Here is a 17,848-nt window from a genome sequence, read left to right as displayed (position 1 = left end):
GGCTGCTCCATTGCCTTTTGGTTTAAAATGCTGCTGCTGAGGAGCTGAGGAGGTGTGTTTTCCTTCTATGAGATTTGATCTTTTAAATACAAAAAGGATCTTGCCTTTATTAAAGTCAATAAAGCAGCTTTCAGAGACTATGTCTTGGCATATTTTTCTAGGTACACCATGTGATACTCATTTATTCTGTTTCGTCGTGTTCTTCAGGATTCCTTTTATACTCCAGTTGCACCAGGATCTGTGTTTTGGTCTCTATTTGTTATCATTTTCTTTAACTGTGTTTTCTGTCTTTTTCATTTTTCTCTTTTCTGTACTATTTTCCTCACTGCACACTTTACTCTTATGCTCCTTTTAGGTTACTTTTCTTGCTAACGTGATTTTTTTTCATTTCGTTCTAATTATTTCCTGAGCACTTTTCTGTCTTCTTTCATAGTCTCCTATTATTTAGACATCATTTCTGTGCTTTTCTATCTCTACTTTGCTGATATTTCTGTAGCTTTTTAAAATTTCTTTTTATTTCTTTATTTATTTTTGTCTTTTTAGGGCCGAACCCATGGCATATGGAGGTTCCTAGGCTAGAAGTCGAATTGGAGCTGTAGCCCCTGGCCTAAACCACAGCCACAGCAATGCCAGATCTGGTCCTTAACCCACTGAGCGAAGCTAGGAATCAAACCCGCATCCTTATGGATACTAGTTGGGTTCTTAACCCACTGAGCCACAGTGGGAACTCCTTGACTTTTTTCAGAATTCGGGTTGCATGACCAAAGGCATGCCATTTTTCTATAATAAAGTTTTGTTTCTTAGGTTACTTAATGAATTAAGCCTCAGATTTTACATCATGAAAATGACAGCCGGTGTCACTTTAATTGTCACAGCCTAATGATAAAAAGAACAGAGGCAGACATTATACATAAATTCATTCCAAGTGAACAGAGCACTGAATGAACAGAGATTTTAATTTTAATAGTTTAAATGTTAGAGGTGAAAGCAGTCGTTAAAGAGAAATAATTTGATTTTTGACCAAATTAGTTTCAAAATGCTGTAAATGAGCCATTTCCAGGATTTCCTGACTTTTCATCGGCACTTGCATGATGAGGGAATTCCTGTCCTGGCTCAGCAGAAATGAATCCAACTAGTATCCATGAGGATACGGGTTCGATCCCTGGCCTTGCTCAGTGTGTTAAGGATCTGGCATTGCCATGAGCTGTGGTGTAGGTTGCAGACGAGGCTTGGATCCCGTGTTGCTGTGGCTGTGGCGTAGGCTGGCAGCTGTAGCTCCGATTCAGCCCCTAGCCTGGGAATTTCCATATGCCAGAGGTGCAGCCCTAAAAAAGCAAAATAAATAAATAAATAAAATAAAAATAAATAAATGTCTCATCTCACTGAATTTTTGCATTTGCAGCCCCTCAAAAATCCTCACTCTATTAATATCATTTTTCTACCACGTAGTTCTGCAAACATGCATGTTTACACAGATCAGAGAGTAAGCTGGAATTGAGATTACATTCTTATATTTAAAACTTAACGTATTTTCCTTTGAATATATCCCCAGGAGTAGGATTGCTGGATTATATAATCCCAAACTCCTAATTTATCCTCCTACCCCGACCCCACTCTTTTCCCCTTTGGGGACCACAGGTCTGTCCTCCATGTCTGTGAGTCAGTTTCTGTTTTGTAAATGAGCTCATTTGTGCTGTATTTTAGATCCACCTATAAGTGATGTTATGTGACATTAGTCTTCATATACAACTCTTTAAAATGATCCCTCGCCTGGGCTGGCAGTGTTCTGGTACACGCAAAGTGATTGATAGGTGTAGGTATCGGTAATACTTAAAGTGATGTGACCTAATAATACCGAATGTATAGTTATCTGCAAGAAACCAAACCCAGAAATTTTATTTCTCAAGACAAAAAAACCGACTCTGTAGCTTTCTAGTATTGACCGCTAGTTTTACTGATCTGGTGGGTTTTACCAAATATGTGAAACTATAGGTACTATGTGTATGTAACACATTCGGGATGTTGAGATACTGAAGAGGTAAGTGTAATATCCTCTGAGAGAGTCATGGTTTGAAACCCAAGTACAGTTGTTAAGTTTCCCTTTAATCACTGAGCAGACGCTGCTTGAACCTCTGCAGTGAACTTGTAACTTAGACGAAGGAATGGAGCAGAGCATCGCCCCATCATCAGAGAGCACACCGCCACTCCGTGGATCTAGTTTGCACACTTTGCGTTTTGCATCCACTCTCTTCCCCCAAACAGCATGCTAGGCAGCATGTTTTCAGAAAACAGGGACCTGTGTTCCATTATCTCAAATGAGAATATTAGCAATGCATTACAGCTACCCCAGCCAATTTCTCCAAATACCACTAAATTGCTCTCTAATACTAGGTAATAGCCTACCCGCACATTTCTGTCGAAAAAACAGCACACACCCATTGCTCCATCATTCCTACTTGTTGAATTCAGTAGTGGATGTTTTGTGTGCACCCAGCAAAACTGGGAACATGTGCTCTTATGTAAATAAGCAAAGAAATAATCTGTTAAAGTGCCGGAGTTCCCTCTGTGGTGCAGTGGGTTAAGAATCCTTCTGTGTTGGCTCAGGTTACTCCGGAGGCACAAGTTCAGTCCCTGGCTGGACACAGTGGGTTAAAGGATCCAGTGTTGCAACAGTGGGTTAAAGGATCCAGAAGGTTACAGCTATGGCTTGGATTCAGTACCTGGCCCAGGGAATTCCATATGCCATGGTTGCAGCCATTAAACAAACAAACAGAAACAAAACCTCTCAAAGCTTTTATCTACCATATTTCCTTGAATCTATGAGGTCATCCATTCTCAGATGAGGAATCACTTCACAGATCCTTAAGAAAAAAAAATACTGCTAATTATACGTTGATTGTAAGTTGTAAGACTGTAATGGATGCATCGATTACAAGACGCATCCTAAGTGGTAAACGGTGGTGGGGCAGCAGAGCCTATGTTTTAAAATTGATGAAATAAGACCAAGTGGTCCTGCGTGGGTAGACTCAAGTCGTGGGTCCCAGAAAAGGAGAATCTTCAAGAGGGAAGATGGGGACGAGGAGGTGATGATGCAGGGTAATGTGTTTCTATTGTTAGGAAAATTTTAAAAAGCCAGCAGCTAGCCCCAAAGAACAACAGAGCTGTACCTGTAGTGCACACTGTGCCTTCTGGCAGGATTCATGGACAGCTTCAGGGTTTCCCCTGGCACCCTTACAGATTCGTTAGAGTGAGCACATATTTTTGCAAATGTACACATGCGAATATTTGCATGGTGAGAATTCAGATAGTGAAAAATAAACCTACAGTATTTGAGGAAACTACTGTAATTGTGGTCTGTAAAAGGTATAGAGCAGGGAGGAGGCACCAAAAAATAGAGAAAAAATCTGCTGTGGGATGTCAGAGATGTGTGGAAGCAAGAGGAAGGTGAAGTGATGTCTTGATGGATGAGGAGGTGTGGTCTCAGGCAGGGGTGATGAGGGGAGGAAATTGAAGGCTTTCACATAGAGAGCGCACGCGCGCGAGGCTTTGGGAAGCCCAGGCTTGAACAGCCTGGAGCCTTGAAGCGCCCTGCATCCTCAGAAGCAGCAGATGGGGTATTGAGGGAGCAGTTGGAGGGGATCCTGTGCAGGCAGGCCGGCTGCACCACGGAGGGCCCTGCATCCCTGTGACAAGCTCAGGCCCCTTCAGTGGTCAGCTGAGACAATGAGATGCTTTGGGGATTCAGATCACTATCGGATTTGTATTTGAGGAGTTCACGGGGGGGGGGGGGGGGGGCGGTCACCTGCTCCCAGCCCCACAGGAGAGAGAAATTGAAGCAGAAAGTCCGTCTGGCCAGACATGTCCTTAAAACTTTTTATCAGAGGAAGATATTTGTTTAAAGGGTTTCACATCTTTTCTAATGTTCCTCAAGCTTGACTAGATCTGCCAGTGAATGTCCATTCCCCAATAATTTGTTTCTAACTGGCTCCCCCACTAATTCCTGCTCTGAGAAGCCTTCTAGCTCACCAAAAACCTGGAGGCAAAAATAAACCTTTGGGGTAATATACGTTTGCGTTGGTGCAAAGCGTCCCGTGTATTGCAGCCTGTGAATTTTTCAGACAGTTTGCAGTTGTCTCTTTTTTATCTGGCAGCAGACCTGGGTAGAAGTAGCATGCATCCTCTCAGCCCTGTTGCCGTAATAAATAATAATGCTAAGACACAGTGACACATGGGCCCTGGGACCCAGGACAATAAATCATGTGCTTGTGAAACTGTATCCGTGCATATCATTTTGTAACTGCAAACTGTATCCCTATAAATGCCTCCAGATGAAGGTGTTTGGTTTCTTTGCTTGTTAAATACTTGCAGGGCAGTTTAAGTTCCTCTCTTATACCGTATAATTGATTGGCAGCCTCCAAGTATTTACCTTTATAAAAACTGACAGATGGCTCTTGAATACCTCATCTCCTCAGGCACCAGCAGGCTGATTTCTGCCCTTAACTCAGGCAGTCTCTGCTCTCCATTTCTTATTGATGAAACAAACAGATTAAAACCTTTCTTTCATACTGAAGGCATTAAAATTTCTCAAGGACCCCTGGGCCTCCATGTGTTAGGTTCTAGTTCCATATTTTGCAAGCAGGGAAATGAGACAGTGTGTTATTTGCAAATATTGTAACTTGAGCATTAATACAGTAGGTTTTTAAAAGGATCTTGGGATGTACTGATAAATTGAATCATAGCTCCATTTAACCAGCTATGGCGAAGAGTCTTTGAAAATACAAATTGAAAAAGAGGCAACTTGATAAATATACCAGACACAAAATGCAGTATGAAATTAGGTAACCAAATGCAGCTTTGGACTGCTAGCCCTCCAGTAGTAAAGCCAATCTACTGACACCCTGTTGTGGTCTCAGGAAAGTGCAGTGTTTATTGCAAAGCCTAGTGGGAATACCAGTGGCTAAATGCTCAAAGGAGCCCCAAATCCCTGAAGCTTTCAGGGAAGGGGTTTTAAAGGCGGGGTGACAGAGAGAGTTAAGGAGCATGTGACCAGCTAGCTACCATCATCCGGTTCCAGCTGATCTGGGGTCTAAGTGCTGGTGACCAGCGTGCAGTTAATGTCTTCAACTTGGAGAGAGTTTTAGTCTCCGCAAAACAACTCAAGGATATGGCTCAGGATATTCTCTGTTGAAGAGGAACTAAAGGTCCTTGACTTTGCTTTATGGCTGCACTGTTATTTTGTCTTGTTAGAGTGTTTTCTTTTATTTCTGTATCTTCTCACATCTCTGATTAAATTTACTCTGTGGAATTCCTGGAAGGCCTAGGGGGCTGGAGCTTTTCTACAAGCAAGAGGCAGAGGGCATAGCAGGGTCCTGCTTGGCTTCAGTTACATTTCAAAGCATCAAACTTCAGAGTCTCTCTATTCTGTTTATTAAAAGGTATTTGACACAGAGCCTTAGTGAAGATTGGTAATGATTGATATGCTATCAGTTTCAATTCAGTCATATTTATGATTTCATTAGAATGCAAAAATTATATAAACTTTGACCTGATGTCTATTTGGATGGTACGTAGGCTTTGTTGATTCAGACTGCGCTAATATGGGAAATATCCACAAGTTATTTTATCTGTGGTCTATCATGGTCATGAAGAAAAAGTTTTAACTCTAAGGTACCACCTTGAAAGGTACTCCATCTTTCTCTCTTTGCCACAGAGAATCATTTCTCGTACGGAGTGATGCTCGTAGCTTCAGCTAAGGCATCAATGAATGGATTCATTTGTGAAGCATCTGCGTTTTCTTATTCCTCTCTACACTGTCATCTACAGAAGCTCGTGTGTTTATCTGATCTTTCACTCACTTTCTGCTGTATGTCACCTCCTGTGCTAGGTGGTGAGAATACCACCCAATATTGTCTGGTTTCATGTTTCAAGATGCTGCTAATCTTCAGAACAAACTCAATCATTTCCAGTGGGGTATAGACCTTTTTTTTTCTAACGCAACACCAGAGAATATGTTTAGAGAAGATTTAAGTAGGAAGCCCAAACTACAACACCTAAGGTATAAATTCATTAGGCACCTGGATGAGAATTACAAAGGACTGTTCTGTAGGTTACACAACATGAACCTTATTTATATATGTGAGTTCAGTTGTTGGTCGTTGCACGATGTTTTCAGTGAAAGCGCTGATCAGAGCAGGCTGTGGTCCAATCAAAGTCTGGAGGAAAGCAGTTGGCAGAGACCACGGGGAGTTTTTCAGGAAGACAGAAGAGCATGAAGAATAAAGGATGCTAAAGGATAAAGGTTTTAAAAATATATGGGAAAAACTGAGTGTTACTGGCCTTTGCATCCCAAATCACTATAACACAGCTTATTAAAGGTTTTATAAATATTGATTAACTCCTGGAAACAGGAGCCAAAAAATAATATGTGAAACTTCTGCTCAATGGATTATTTCACATATTATACCAGGAAAGTAAAACGAAGTCAGTTTTACTTGAGCGTTGTGTACCATCTAGTGTATGGAGGGCTTCTTGGCGACAGGCAAATGCCGCTGTGAATTTCTGGAATATCTAAAGCAGAGAACACGCCGCATAATGCAACTCAAATGACTTCATAATTCAGAAATTGTTTTCTGTGTTACACAGTAGAAATTTTTGCTAAGCCAGCTCATAATATGAGGTCAGTTGAAATAGAGTGTGTTTGTATGCTTTTGTTTTATTTAGGATCCCCACCGGGGCTGCTGAAATGATTTAAAATAATCCATCCTTTTATGTAGTTCAAAATATAGTCTAAGTCAGCTTTGCAACCTCAATTTGCTTAGCAAACAAAGTTACGTAGTTCATAAGAAACAACAGTTTGGCCAGCTCTGTTATTGATAGCTTTACGTGGTGAATTTGTGAGGCCCAGTTTTGTCAAATGTGACTTTTTGTGCCAGCTGACAAAGTGATTTTTGTTAAAGCTGGCATTTTCACCTTTTTCAAAATTTAATTTTGACAATCTATTTTAAAAAATGTAACACATGAACATTAGTCAAAAGAATATGTATGGCTCTTCTGTGACATGTCTCTCTTCCACTTTTGGCTTCTGGCCACTCTGGTCTTCTCCCAGGGAAATACCAATATTTATCCTCTCTTTTTATATTTAAATTATCCTCAATACAATGAGGAGTTATTATACTGTATCTAACTGAATATAATTTGTTACTAAAGCAAACGATGAGCAACAGAAAGAGGTTAATTGTCATGGTACTACATGTAACATTTTTTTAAATGACAAAATACAAATAAAATGATAATACTACTGTTTGGGAAAAATATAAACTCATCCTAATTGGGTGCCTGTATACCCAGTGATCTATAATTATTCTTTCCTTGCCTAACATTTACTTTTAATTGTTCCTATTTTAAAATAGTTCTTTGCTGAGTCCCATAAACTTTCAGTTTTCATTTTGGGAATTCTTTACATTTTTTAAACACTCACAGTTAGGCCTACTTCTTAAAACAAAGATCAGGTGATATTTTTCTCTCACTTTTTCTCAACACACAAATAAAGAACATATTTGTTTAGTAAAAGTTAACTTGAAAATGCATACTTTTTTCTGTATTATACTTATCCACATATAATATACTGTATATTTTACATTAAAAATTAGCTGAGAATGTAAGTTGCATAAAGGTAAGAGTTTTAGTTTTATTCACTCCTGTGTCTCTAGTGCTTTGAATGTTGCCTAGAGCATAGAAATGTTCTATACATTGAGTGAATGAATGAGTGAATGAATTCGTTTAATATATTGAACAACTCAAGGGAAACTTCAACATACAACTTAAATATTTGTATTGTATTATCTTTTTTGGATAGTAATCAAACTTAGGCTCATTTTATTTTGGCTGTATTGTCTCTATTTAGATTATAATTAGTTTATAAGTTATATTTCGGTTGTGCAATATACAAGGCACATATGATGCTTATGGTGGAAGATGCTTTGTGAGGTTTTGAAGACATCTATATTATCTTTAAATTATTCGCTCTGTATTTAATATGTGTATATGTGTGTGTATAACCGGCAGCATCTTATGGTACAGTTTCTCTCTTCCGCATGTTTAAATCATCCTATGATGATCATAACACTTTATTTAGGAGGTCATTATCCTCTTCGTCACCAAACCCCAAGCCTCAGCATTTGCTTTCATATCTCTTTTGTGGGTCTTCTCAAATACACATCAAGTTTGTTTGATTATGTTGCCAATGGTAAAATTACTTGTGCATTTATTTTGGAATTAGCAATGTTTTTCCTAAACTCTCTACAGAATTAATTCTCCCACCTCTCCCCCCATGTTTATAGCTTTGTAATAAGTTAGTTATAATATTAGCTGGGGATGTATATATCTGTTTATCTACCTAAGATTGGTGTGTGTGTATGTTTCACTAAGCATTATACAGCCTATTGTGTCCAATACATGCTTCCCCAGTGCTGATTAAGTTGAGCTTATGCTTTGTAGCTGAGTCAGATAACATTCATTAAGTAAGTTATCATACCTTTAGTTTTGCCAGCAACAAATTATTTCTGGAAACTTCTCAAGGAAACTTGACAACCTGTTTGTTACTAGTAGCAGAAGGTACTGGAAGTTATTATATCGTCCCAAATGTCCTGCAACATAATTTACCATTTTTCTAAAAATCTGCATTCTGCTCTTATTTTTATTTTCTAAGAAGCTTCACTCAGAGCTGGTAATGACGGGACCAAAGTCAGATTTGAGTTTCACAGATTACTACAGAACTAGTGACCTAATGGGACAGCCCTGAGAAAGCCATTTACGGTTTTCTTTCTAGTTAAGGTTTCCAGGTTTAACCTCATGGGGTTTACCCTCACAGAGTTTTGTTATTCTAAAGGAAAATTTTTTTCTAAAAGTCCCATTTTAGAAATTAATGCGTTCTAATGTCAGCAGATTTACTGTTAAAAAAGTGAAAGTAGGTATGTCTTCTTTATCTATTTTTTACATTTATAATCCCAGTTAAAATCAAAGTCAATATATGATTTTGTTTGAAAAGGAGGGCAAGTTTCTCCATCTCCACTTTTAGTTAGCGTGATGTGAATTCCTGGCTAATTTTCTACGAATGGTGGTGGTTGCCAGAGATTCAAAGTCCTTCACTGACCACTGTGTGCTCTTGGTTCTTATAGGAAGAGAAGGTTTCGGTTTTAGGATAAGCTGCCTCTTAAGTGGGATGGCCCTACTGGTCCCTTACGTGGTTGAATCTGTGTGGCTAAGAGAATAAATGGTGATGTTTTCCCTTTGCACGAATTTAAAATGTTACATGCAAAGTTCTGCGGTCACTTGTGTTTCATAAATTATTTTCCTCATACATAATACCGTCTAAAATGCTAAGTACTCCTTTTGAAAGTCTGTTCAATGATGATACAAGAATTGTCGATAGCTTATGCTGCATTAACATCTGATTATTCCCTCCTCAGATGTTCTTGAAGTTATTCATTTTGCCTGATAATGCCGTGTGAAATTTATTTTTTAGGGGGACAGTTCCTACGTGAAAGATCGCTGGTGTGTTTTTGATGGATTTATGGTCTTTTGCCTTTGGGTTTCACTGGTGTTACAGGTAACTAAACACTTTTAAATTACAAGGGGGTATTTTCCAAACAGGGTATTATTTTGCCTTGAAAATCTAAGTAGACATGTTAAAGAAGATATATTAAATGTGACTGTTAATTTCCTAAATCATTATGGTATTTTAAAATGTTTCTTGATTTTATTTTATTTTTAATTTTTTTTTGCTTTTTAGGGCTGCACCTGCGACATATGGAAATTCCCAGGTCAAATCAGAGTTATAGCCGCTGGCCTACCCCCAGCTCACAACAACGCTGGATCCCTAACCCACTGAGTGAGGCCAGGGATTGAACCTGCATCTTCATGGTTACGAGTAGGTTTCGTTACCACTGAGCTGCAACAGGAACTCTTAAAATGTATATTGATTTTAAAAAGCCTAACAATTTAAATCATTGTCTGTCACATTTTTTAATTGTTTCTCAGTCAGAAATAAAAATCAGTACCATGGGAAATTATTTCCTGTTGCACAGACATTAAAACTATATTCATTGAAATAAAGGGAAAAATATGGAATGAGAATTCTGTATTTATAGAGTAAAAATTTGAATTTAAAAATTAAATTCCAGCCTTATATGTGACTGGATTTTCACTAAAAAACAGCTTAAATAATGTAAATACATTGGGATACATATTGGTCAATATAAAATACTGTATTGTAAATAGAAAACATACATAACTATGAGAAATGGGGAACATGTATTTAAAAGGCCTAAAGGAGAAATTTCATTGAAAAACAGTAGAATTCATTCCCATGCATTCACTCAGGCTTGATTTTGCATTTAATTCAAATGAAGTTTTTATACTCTTCATTTAAAAAAAAATTCAGACTAAAATAAATGTACAGTCAGGAGTTCCTGCTGTGGCTCAGTGGTAACAAACCAGACTAGCGTCTGTGAGGACACGGGTTTGATCCTTGGCCTTGATCAGTGGGTTAAAGGTCTGGCGTTGCCATGAGCTGTGGTCACAGATGTGGCTGGGATCTGGCATTATTGTGGCTGTGGTGTAGTCCGGCAGCTGCAGCTCTGATTCGACCCCTAGCCTGGGAACTTCCTTATGCCGCAGGTGTGGCCTTAAAAAGACAAAATAAATACATAAATAAATGAAATAAATTCATAGTCTATCCAGCAAACTCATCATGGTGCTTAGTGATAAACTGACCTTATCTTTATGAAGTTCACCTCTCCAGCAGTCTACTTTCATCCTGCATATTTAACGTGTTCTTTTCCATTTAACAACTCTCGTATGATTGACAAACGTTTCCTCATTCTCATCTTGCCTCTGCTCATAAGTAAAATTCATTTCCATATTTTCATAGTATCATGACCCTTTCTCCATTCCTTTGTGGTCTAGATATTCAAAAACCCCCACCAAAGAACATTATTAGCAAGAACAACTTATTCTTATTCTGTATTCTAAGTTGGCACTTGTTTTTTTGTCATAAAAACCATGCTTTGATAGATCATACAGGAAGGGAACAAAGTTAATGACACTCGTATTAGTCTGTGGATTTGTTTCTCTGAAGATAGCTGTAGCTTCAAAACATACTCCAGAGAAAGTGGATTTCGGTGGAAGGGGATACAGGATGTACCTCTGATGCTGTCTGTACGTGCCCCTGCTACACGCAGTGCCGAGGAAGAGTCTGAATTGTTTGTTCTCCTCTGAATCTGCAGGTGTTTGAAATCGCCGACATAGTTGATCAGATGTCCCCTTGGGGGATGTTGCGGATTCCACGGCCGCTAATTATGATCCGGGCATTCCGGATTTATTTCCGATTTGAACTTCCAAGGACCAGAATTACAAATATCTTAAAGTAAGCACTGCTTTTACCTAAATTAGAGGGAAATGTTTATGATGTTTTGGGAGCAAGTCTTACCTATTTTGCCTATTTTTTTTTCCCCTTAGGCGATCAGGAGAACAAATATGGAGTGTTTCCATTTTCCTCCTTTTCTTTCTACTTCTTTATGGAATTTTAGGAGTTCAGATGTTTGGGACATTTACCTATCACTGCGTGGTAAATGACACAAAGCCAGGGTAAGTTTATCTACTAACAGCACCTCCATCTAGCTGACTCACAAGGGCATTTCTGCAGTTCTCATGAGAACAACGTCGCCATTTTTAAAAAAGTGTCTATTGTGCTCTCTGTTCTGTATTCTTTGCTTCTTCAAAGTTGCTTTGTGCCAATATTTAAGACAAGTATTCAACACGAGGCAGATTGAAAATGGAACCCGGTGGGAAGGTAGATTCAGAGATTCAAGGTACGCGTTTACAAAGTTTCCTTGGTGTGGAAACATAGAGTGTTTTCATTTCTTATTTAAATAAGATGAGAATGGGAAATGGTGTAACAACTTTGAAAAACAGTTGAGCACTTTCTTAAAAATTTGAGCGGCAGCCACCTGCCATATAGCCCTTTTGTTTATTCCAGGGGTTTAACCAAGAAAAGTGAAAACTTAGGTGCATACAAAGACTTACGTATATCTATTCATACAAGGACGTTATTTGTAACAGCCCAATTCGGTATCACCCCTGATTTCCATCCACAAGTACATGGATTAGCAAACTGTGGTATATCCGCATAATGACTACTATTTAGCAATAAATAAGTATGAGACATCGATATACACATCTTGAGTGAATCTCAAAATAGCTATGTTGAGTGAATGAAGCTAGATGAAAAAGATTATGTATTCTGTGATTCCATTTATATAAAAGTCTAGAAAACGCAAGTTTACCCGTAATGATAAAAGGAAACCCTTGGTTGCCTAGGAATAAGGGTTGGAGTAGAAATAAGAGATTGCCAAGGGGCCCCAGGAAACCTTTGCGATTGATTAATATGATATTTATTGTGAGTGTGGTTCTGTGCATGTGTCAGAATTTATCAAGCTGATCATTTTAATATGTGCTATTTATTGTGTGTCAAGTATATATTATTTAATGTTCAAAATATGTCAGCATGAAGTAGAAATCTGATTTTCTTCATATGGTTAGGCTATTTATCGTGTGCCATCACTCACAAAATATAACACTCTCTTTCTCATTTACTAATTGCCTGGCTGTGTTTGGGGCCGTACCTGTGGTTTCTATTGCGCCTAATTGACTTATTTGACTATCACTTCGCCAGTATCAAACTTTGGAGTGTGTTTAAATTTTAGTACACCTGTACACAGGGGGTCACATTGGCAGCTCCCAGGCTCACCGAGGCTCGGGACCCTGTCTTCTGCCTCTAACAGGCACTGAAACCCAAGCTCTTGGCTACGGGGTGCTTAGCCCCCATTTCTACTCCCCTTTAGTCAGTTCGTATGTTTCCCTTTTTCTGCTTGTTAGTGTCATCTTACATTCTGCCATCTTGGAAGGTATTTTTCTTTCTTATAAGCCTGGATAGTCATTTTTAAATGTTATCATTTATCCAGCAGATCTAGTTGTTTGCAGCGGAAGAAGTTGTATTTAATACAGCTCATCTTGCCAGAACTAGCACGCCGGCACTCAGAGCTGTTTTTTTCCCCTCTTCTCCTCCTTATGCTGTGAGGTCCTTGAGGACACATGGGAAAGATTCATTTCCTTAATGGCCAGCACCGAGTGACCTAGCACAGAGTAATTATTAACTGTTTATTTAAGGCATGGTTAATAATATATTTAGACAGATGATGATAACATTATGACAAATTGATAAAGAAGAGGAAATAATAAAAGAACAGAGGAAGGAAAGCAAGTTGCTAAATGCAACAAAAGAGAAATGGTTTAAAAATAGAAAAGCCATGGTGTTCCTGTTGTGGCTCAGTGGTTAACAAATCTAACTAGGAATCATGATGTTTTGGGTTTGATCCCTGGCCTCGCTCAGTGGGTTAAGGATCCGGTGTTGCTGTGGGCTGTGGTGTAGGTCGCAGACGCGGCTCGGATCCCACATTGCTGTGGCTCTGGTGTAGGCTGGCGGATACAGCTCTGATTAGACCCCTAGCCTGGGAACCTCCATATGCTGTGCATGCGGCCCTAAAAAGACAAAAGAAAAAGAAAAGAAAAAAAAATAGAAAAGCAGTGTTAAAACTGAAGAAAAGCAGTGAATTAGTAGAAACCCAGTATAGGAAAGTTGAAGGAAGTGGTGATTAAGGGAGCTGACTGTGTGGGTGAGGGAAGAAGTGCATGGAAGAAAACTTGTAGGTAGGTTTTGTTTGAAGTGTGTGTGGGCTATAGAATGTGTCTAGATTGTTCTATGAATGAATATGAAGGTAGAAAAAGATACCGTGTGGGCAGGAGATAATAGACATGGATGTGAAGGAAAGAGAAAAAGCTTCTGGATGAGGAAGCAGCTGGTTTCTAACAGCACTGCCTATAGCGTCTGGTTTAACGTTACCATTTTATTAAAAAACCAAGGGGAAGGCAGCTATCAGATGATATCACGTATTCGTGGAATCTAAGAAATTGCTGCAAGTGAACTTATTTACAGAACTGAAATAGATCAGCAGACATAGCAGACAAACTTATGGTTACCAAAGGGGAATAGGGAGGAGAGGGGTAAGTTAGGAGGTTGGGATTAACAGATACAGGCTAGTATATATAAAACAGGCACTCAACAAAGCACCTACTGTAGAGCACAGGGAGCTATACTCAATATTTTTTAATAACCGGGAAGGTCCCGTCGTGGCTCAGTGGTAATGAACCTGACTAGCATCCATGAGGTTGCAGGTTCAATCCATGGCCTCTCTCAATGGGTTAAAGATCTGGCGTTGCCGTGAGCTGTGGTGTAGGTCACGGACATGGCTTGGATCTGGCATTTTGTGGCTGTAGCGTAGGCTGGCAGCTACAACTCTGATTCGACCCCTAGCCTGGGAACTTCCATGTGCCACAGGTAAGGCCCTAAAAAGACAAAAAACAATTGCAATAACCTATAAGGGGAAATAATTGGAAAATAATATATATGTGTGTGTGTGTGTGTGTGTTTATGTGTGTGTGTGTGTGTGTATATATAACTGAATCACTTTGTTGTACACCAGAAACTAACACAACATTCTAAATCAACTAGACTTCAGCTGAAAGAAAAGGTTGAAAGGCAAGAATTCTCAAACTTGAAACAGCGACAAGATCAGGCATCATGTGACAGACTTGACTTTGACACAGAAAAATATAAGACAGGGGAGTTCCCCTCATGGCTTAGTGGTTAATGAATCCGACTAGGAACCATGGGGGTATGGGTTTGGTCCCTGGCTTTGCTCAGTGGGTTAAGGATCCGGCGTTGCCATGAGCTGTGGTCCATAGAGGCGGCTTGGATCTGGTGTTGCTGTGGCTGTGGTGTAGGCTGGCAGCTCTGATCTGACCCCTCGCCTGGGAACCTCCATATGCCATGGGGCCGTAGAAAGAGGAAAAAAAAGAAAAAGGAAAAGAAAATGTAAGACAAATAGAGAAGCCGGGCGTCAGTACCATCTGAACTAGTGAGTGGCCTTTGAATCACCCCGGTAGGTACCCTCAGCCAGCTCCATGCTGTGCTTTGTGCTGAGAAATGAATGTCTGAAAAAGATGTTAAAAGACCGCTCGTATTCTGAATATTAGCTCCAGCTCATGACTTCATCCTCAAAAATGGAGTTCACTGTGAAAGACTTCATAAATGTTGGCAGAATTTCAGTTACTCGAGACATAACAGTTCTGGGGAGATGTCTGTATTTTCTCTTTCTCATATTTGCAAAATCTGCCCAGTTGTGTTATGTGCATTCATGTATTTTGCTTTCTCTTTAGATGATTCTTAATTTAGTATTTGAGAAGAAAATGCATACACACATGGTTGTATGAGTAACATTACTCATTAAAACACTTTTCATAAGTTTGATGACTTCTTTCAAGGACCAATCATTTATACCATTTTTCTTTTAAATTTTCAGTTCAGTGTTAACTGAGTTTTAAAGTCCCTCTCAAAAGCAAAAAAACTGCCAATGCTATTTCTTTATCATTAGTTCCAGCCCAGACATTAATTTGCTTTATTTTTAGAGACGCAAAGAGAGTCCAAAGTCAGAATGAAATGCCTAACAACCCCAATTTAAAAAAAAAAAAAGTCCAACTTTTTGGCTTCCTTTTGTGTCTTCTCAACTGGGAATTTCTCGTAAATATCTCTGAGCCAGATATTAAGCTACGGTGTGACGGTGTGACGGTCATTTTCCAGAGTTCATTATTGCCAGTTGTTGTCGTGACCCTCGTTTCTCTTGTTATCCTTTCACAATTGTTCCCATCTCTGCTTAATTGATTTGCACGCAGTGTAGCCTAATAACGGGAGAGCTTTCAGGCAGAGATGTGTCTGTTCAGAAACCTGTATATCGTAGGTTTCATGGCTGGCCCTTGGCATTGATTAGGTTTAATCTGGGCGGCAAACAGGATAAATTAGGAAGCAACTCAGGACACGCAGTCGTGCTTCTGAATGGAGCCGATGTCTTGTAATGCAGATAGAAGGGCATCTGAGCTGCGTCCTCAATAGCCTGACTCGGAGGAAAGCTTCAGCTTCTTCCCCGGGGAATAACGGTAATGAATGGCGACCTAAGGCACTTATGAACAAGTGATGGGATGTGACTAAGCAAAGCAGTTCCTATCCCAAGGAGAGCTGAGAAGAGCAATGGCCTGTGGCAAGGAACAGGTGTTGCAGAATGCCAAGTGTGATGGCAAAAATCTCCCTGCAGCTAAAAGAGGAGCATGTAAAAAGGAGCTGGTGGGTAACCTCCAAAAGACGAGGACCCCTGCCCGGCACCTTATTATCATTCCCGAGAAAGGAGAGAAACGTATTCATAGCTTAGTATCAGATAATGAAATCTCTCTCCCAAGAGTTAGATAATTAGAAAAACTTTAAGATAAGTAAATGTCAATGTTAAATATATAAAAGCTTAATCTGCAGAGAGCAAGATTCAACCAGGAGTTCGAGTGAATATTTGTAACGACTGGACCTTTAGCTTTAAGAGCCAGAGGTAGGGGCCCCACATCACAGACACCCGGGACAGGCCCTGTTGTTGCAGAATAAGTACTAATACCTTCCCTTCTGATCTCAGGAGAGTCTCTGTATGGACAATGTGGTCACCCCAGCGGCAGCTTTTAGGACTTGGTGGTATTTTATAAAATATCACTAAGACACAAACCAGAAACCATTTAAAGTTGGATTTGAGGCAGTCTTCTATTGCTGATCCAAAGAAAATTTAAGTTTCCCCTTCAGGGTACTTAGAAAATAAATGAATTATTGTCTTATAAATTCTGTTCATAAAAATAATGAGGTTTTTTTTTAAATGGAAAAGTCAGAAGAATTAAAAATGGAAACATAGTGGAACTTAGAATATTAATTTTTAATTTCCATGGACTTTATCAAGAAAGGGTTTTGTAGAATATTTAAAGTCCTAAGTGCCTCAAGTTCATGCAAAGGTCTGTGAAGTCTTCTCACTTTATATTTAAACTTCTTTTGAAAGGATGAAAAAAGACTGCCTTATTTAACTTGCAGAACTCATGCTGAGATGTTTTGCCAAGTGGGAAATATAAGAACAAGTTTGGATATTGGAAACATTTTCTTTAAAATATTTAAATAAGAAATGAGGGAGTTCCTGTTATGGCTCCGTGGGTTACGGACCCGACCAGTATCTGAGAAGAAGCAGGTTTGACTCCTGGCCTCGCTCCGTGGGTTAAGGTGCTGGCCTTGCCGTGAACTGTGGTGTAGGTCACAGACCTACACAGGTCCCAGGTTGCTCTGGCTGTGGGGTAGGCCAGCAGCTGCAGCTCTTATTCAGCCCCTCACTTGGGAAACTTCCATATGCTGCAGGTGCAGCCCTAAGAAGCAGAACAAACAAAGAAACAAATAAAATATTGAAATAAGAAATGTAAATACTCTGATGATACATGTAGAGATTCCTAAACAAGTGAATAGCAATGATTGTGGAGGACCTATTATATTTCAGATATTTTGCTCATCTAACTACTTTTTAGAACAATCCAAAAGGGATTATTTCCCCTACTTTGCAGATAAAGACAGTCTCAACGAGCTTAAAGAATGTATCCAGGTGGTGAGCGAGAGGCCAGGATTTGAACTCCCAGCTCATGCTTGTTCTGCCACTTGATCAACTTCCAGGGTATTATCATCCCACGTTCACAAGCCCATTTCACATACAGATCCACCTCCTGATACATACACTCTTCACAACACATGTCGTGGAGAAAATTGGAGTCCGTATCACGTCTTGTTTCTATCTCTACGCAGATGTTATATTCTAAGAGAGTCCGTCTGATC

At 39.4% G+C, this 17,848-nt stretch overlaps 1 protein-coding gene across 1 annotated transcript in view; it reads left to right on the top strand.

Moving 5' to 3' along the window:
- NALCN (sodium leak channel, non-selective) overlaps window positions 1–17,848 on the top strand; it is a 311,653-nt gene that overhangs the window by 27,824 nt on the left and 265,981 nt on the right. Inside the window, exons 4-6 of the mRNA XM_047756274.1 lie at window positions 9,524–9,607; window positions 11,286–11,425; window positions 11,518–11,646. Of these exons, the coding sequence (XP_047612230.1) occupies window positions 9,524–9,607; window positions 11,286–11,425; window positions 11,518–11,646 (353 nt within the window). The remainder of the gene's footprint in view (window positions 1–9,523; window positions 9,608–11,285; window positions 11,426–11,517; window positions 11,647–17,848) is intronic.

This window comes from Phacochoerus africanus, chromosome 13 (genome assembly GCF_016906955.1).
Source record: "Phacochoerus africanus isolate WHEZ1 chromosome 13, ROS_Pafr_v1, whole genome shotgun sequence".
Classification (NCBI taxonomy): Eukaryota; Metazoa; Chordata; class Mammalia; order Artiodactyla; family Suidae; genus Phacochoerus; species Phacochoerus africanus.
Note: the sequence above shows the minus strand (reverse complement) of the source record. Positions and strands in the feature narration are given on the sequence as shown.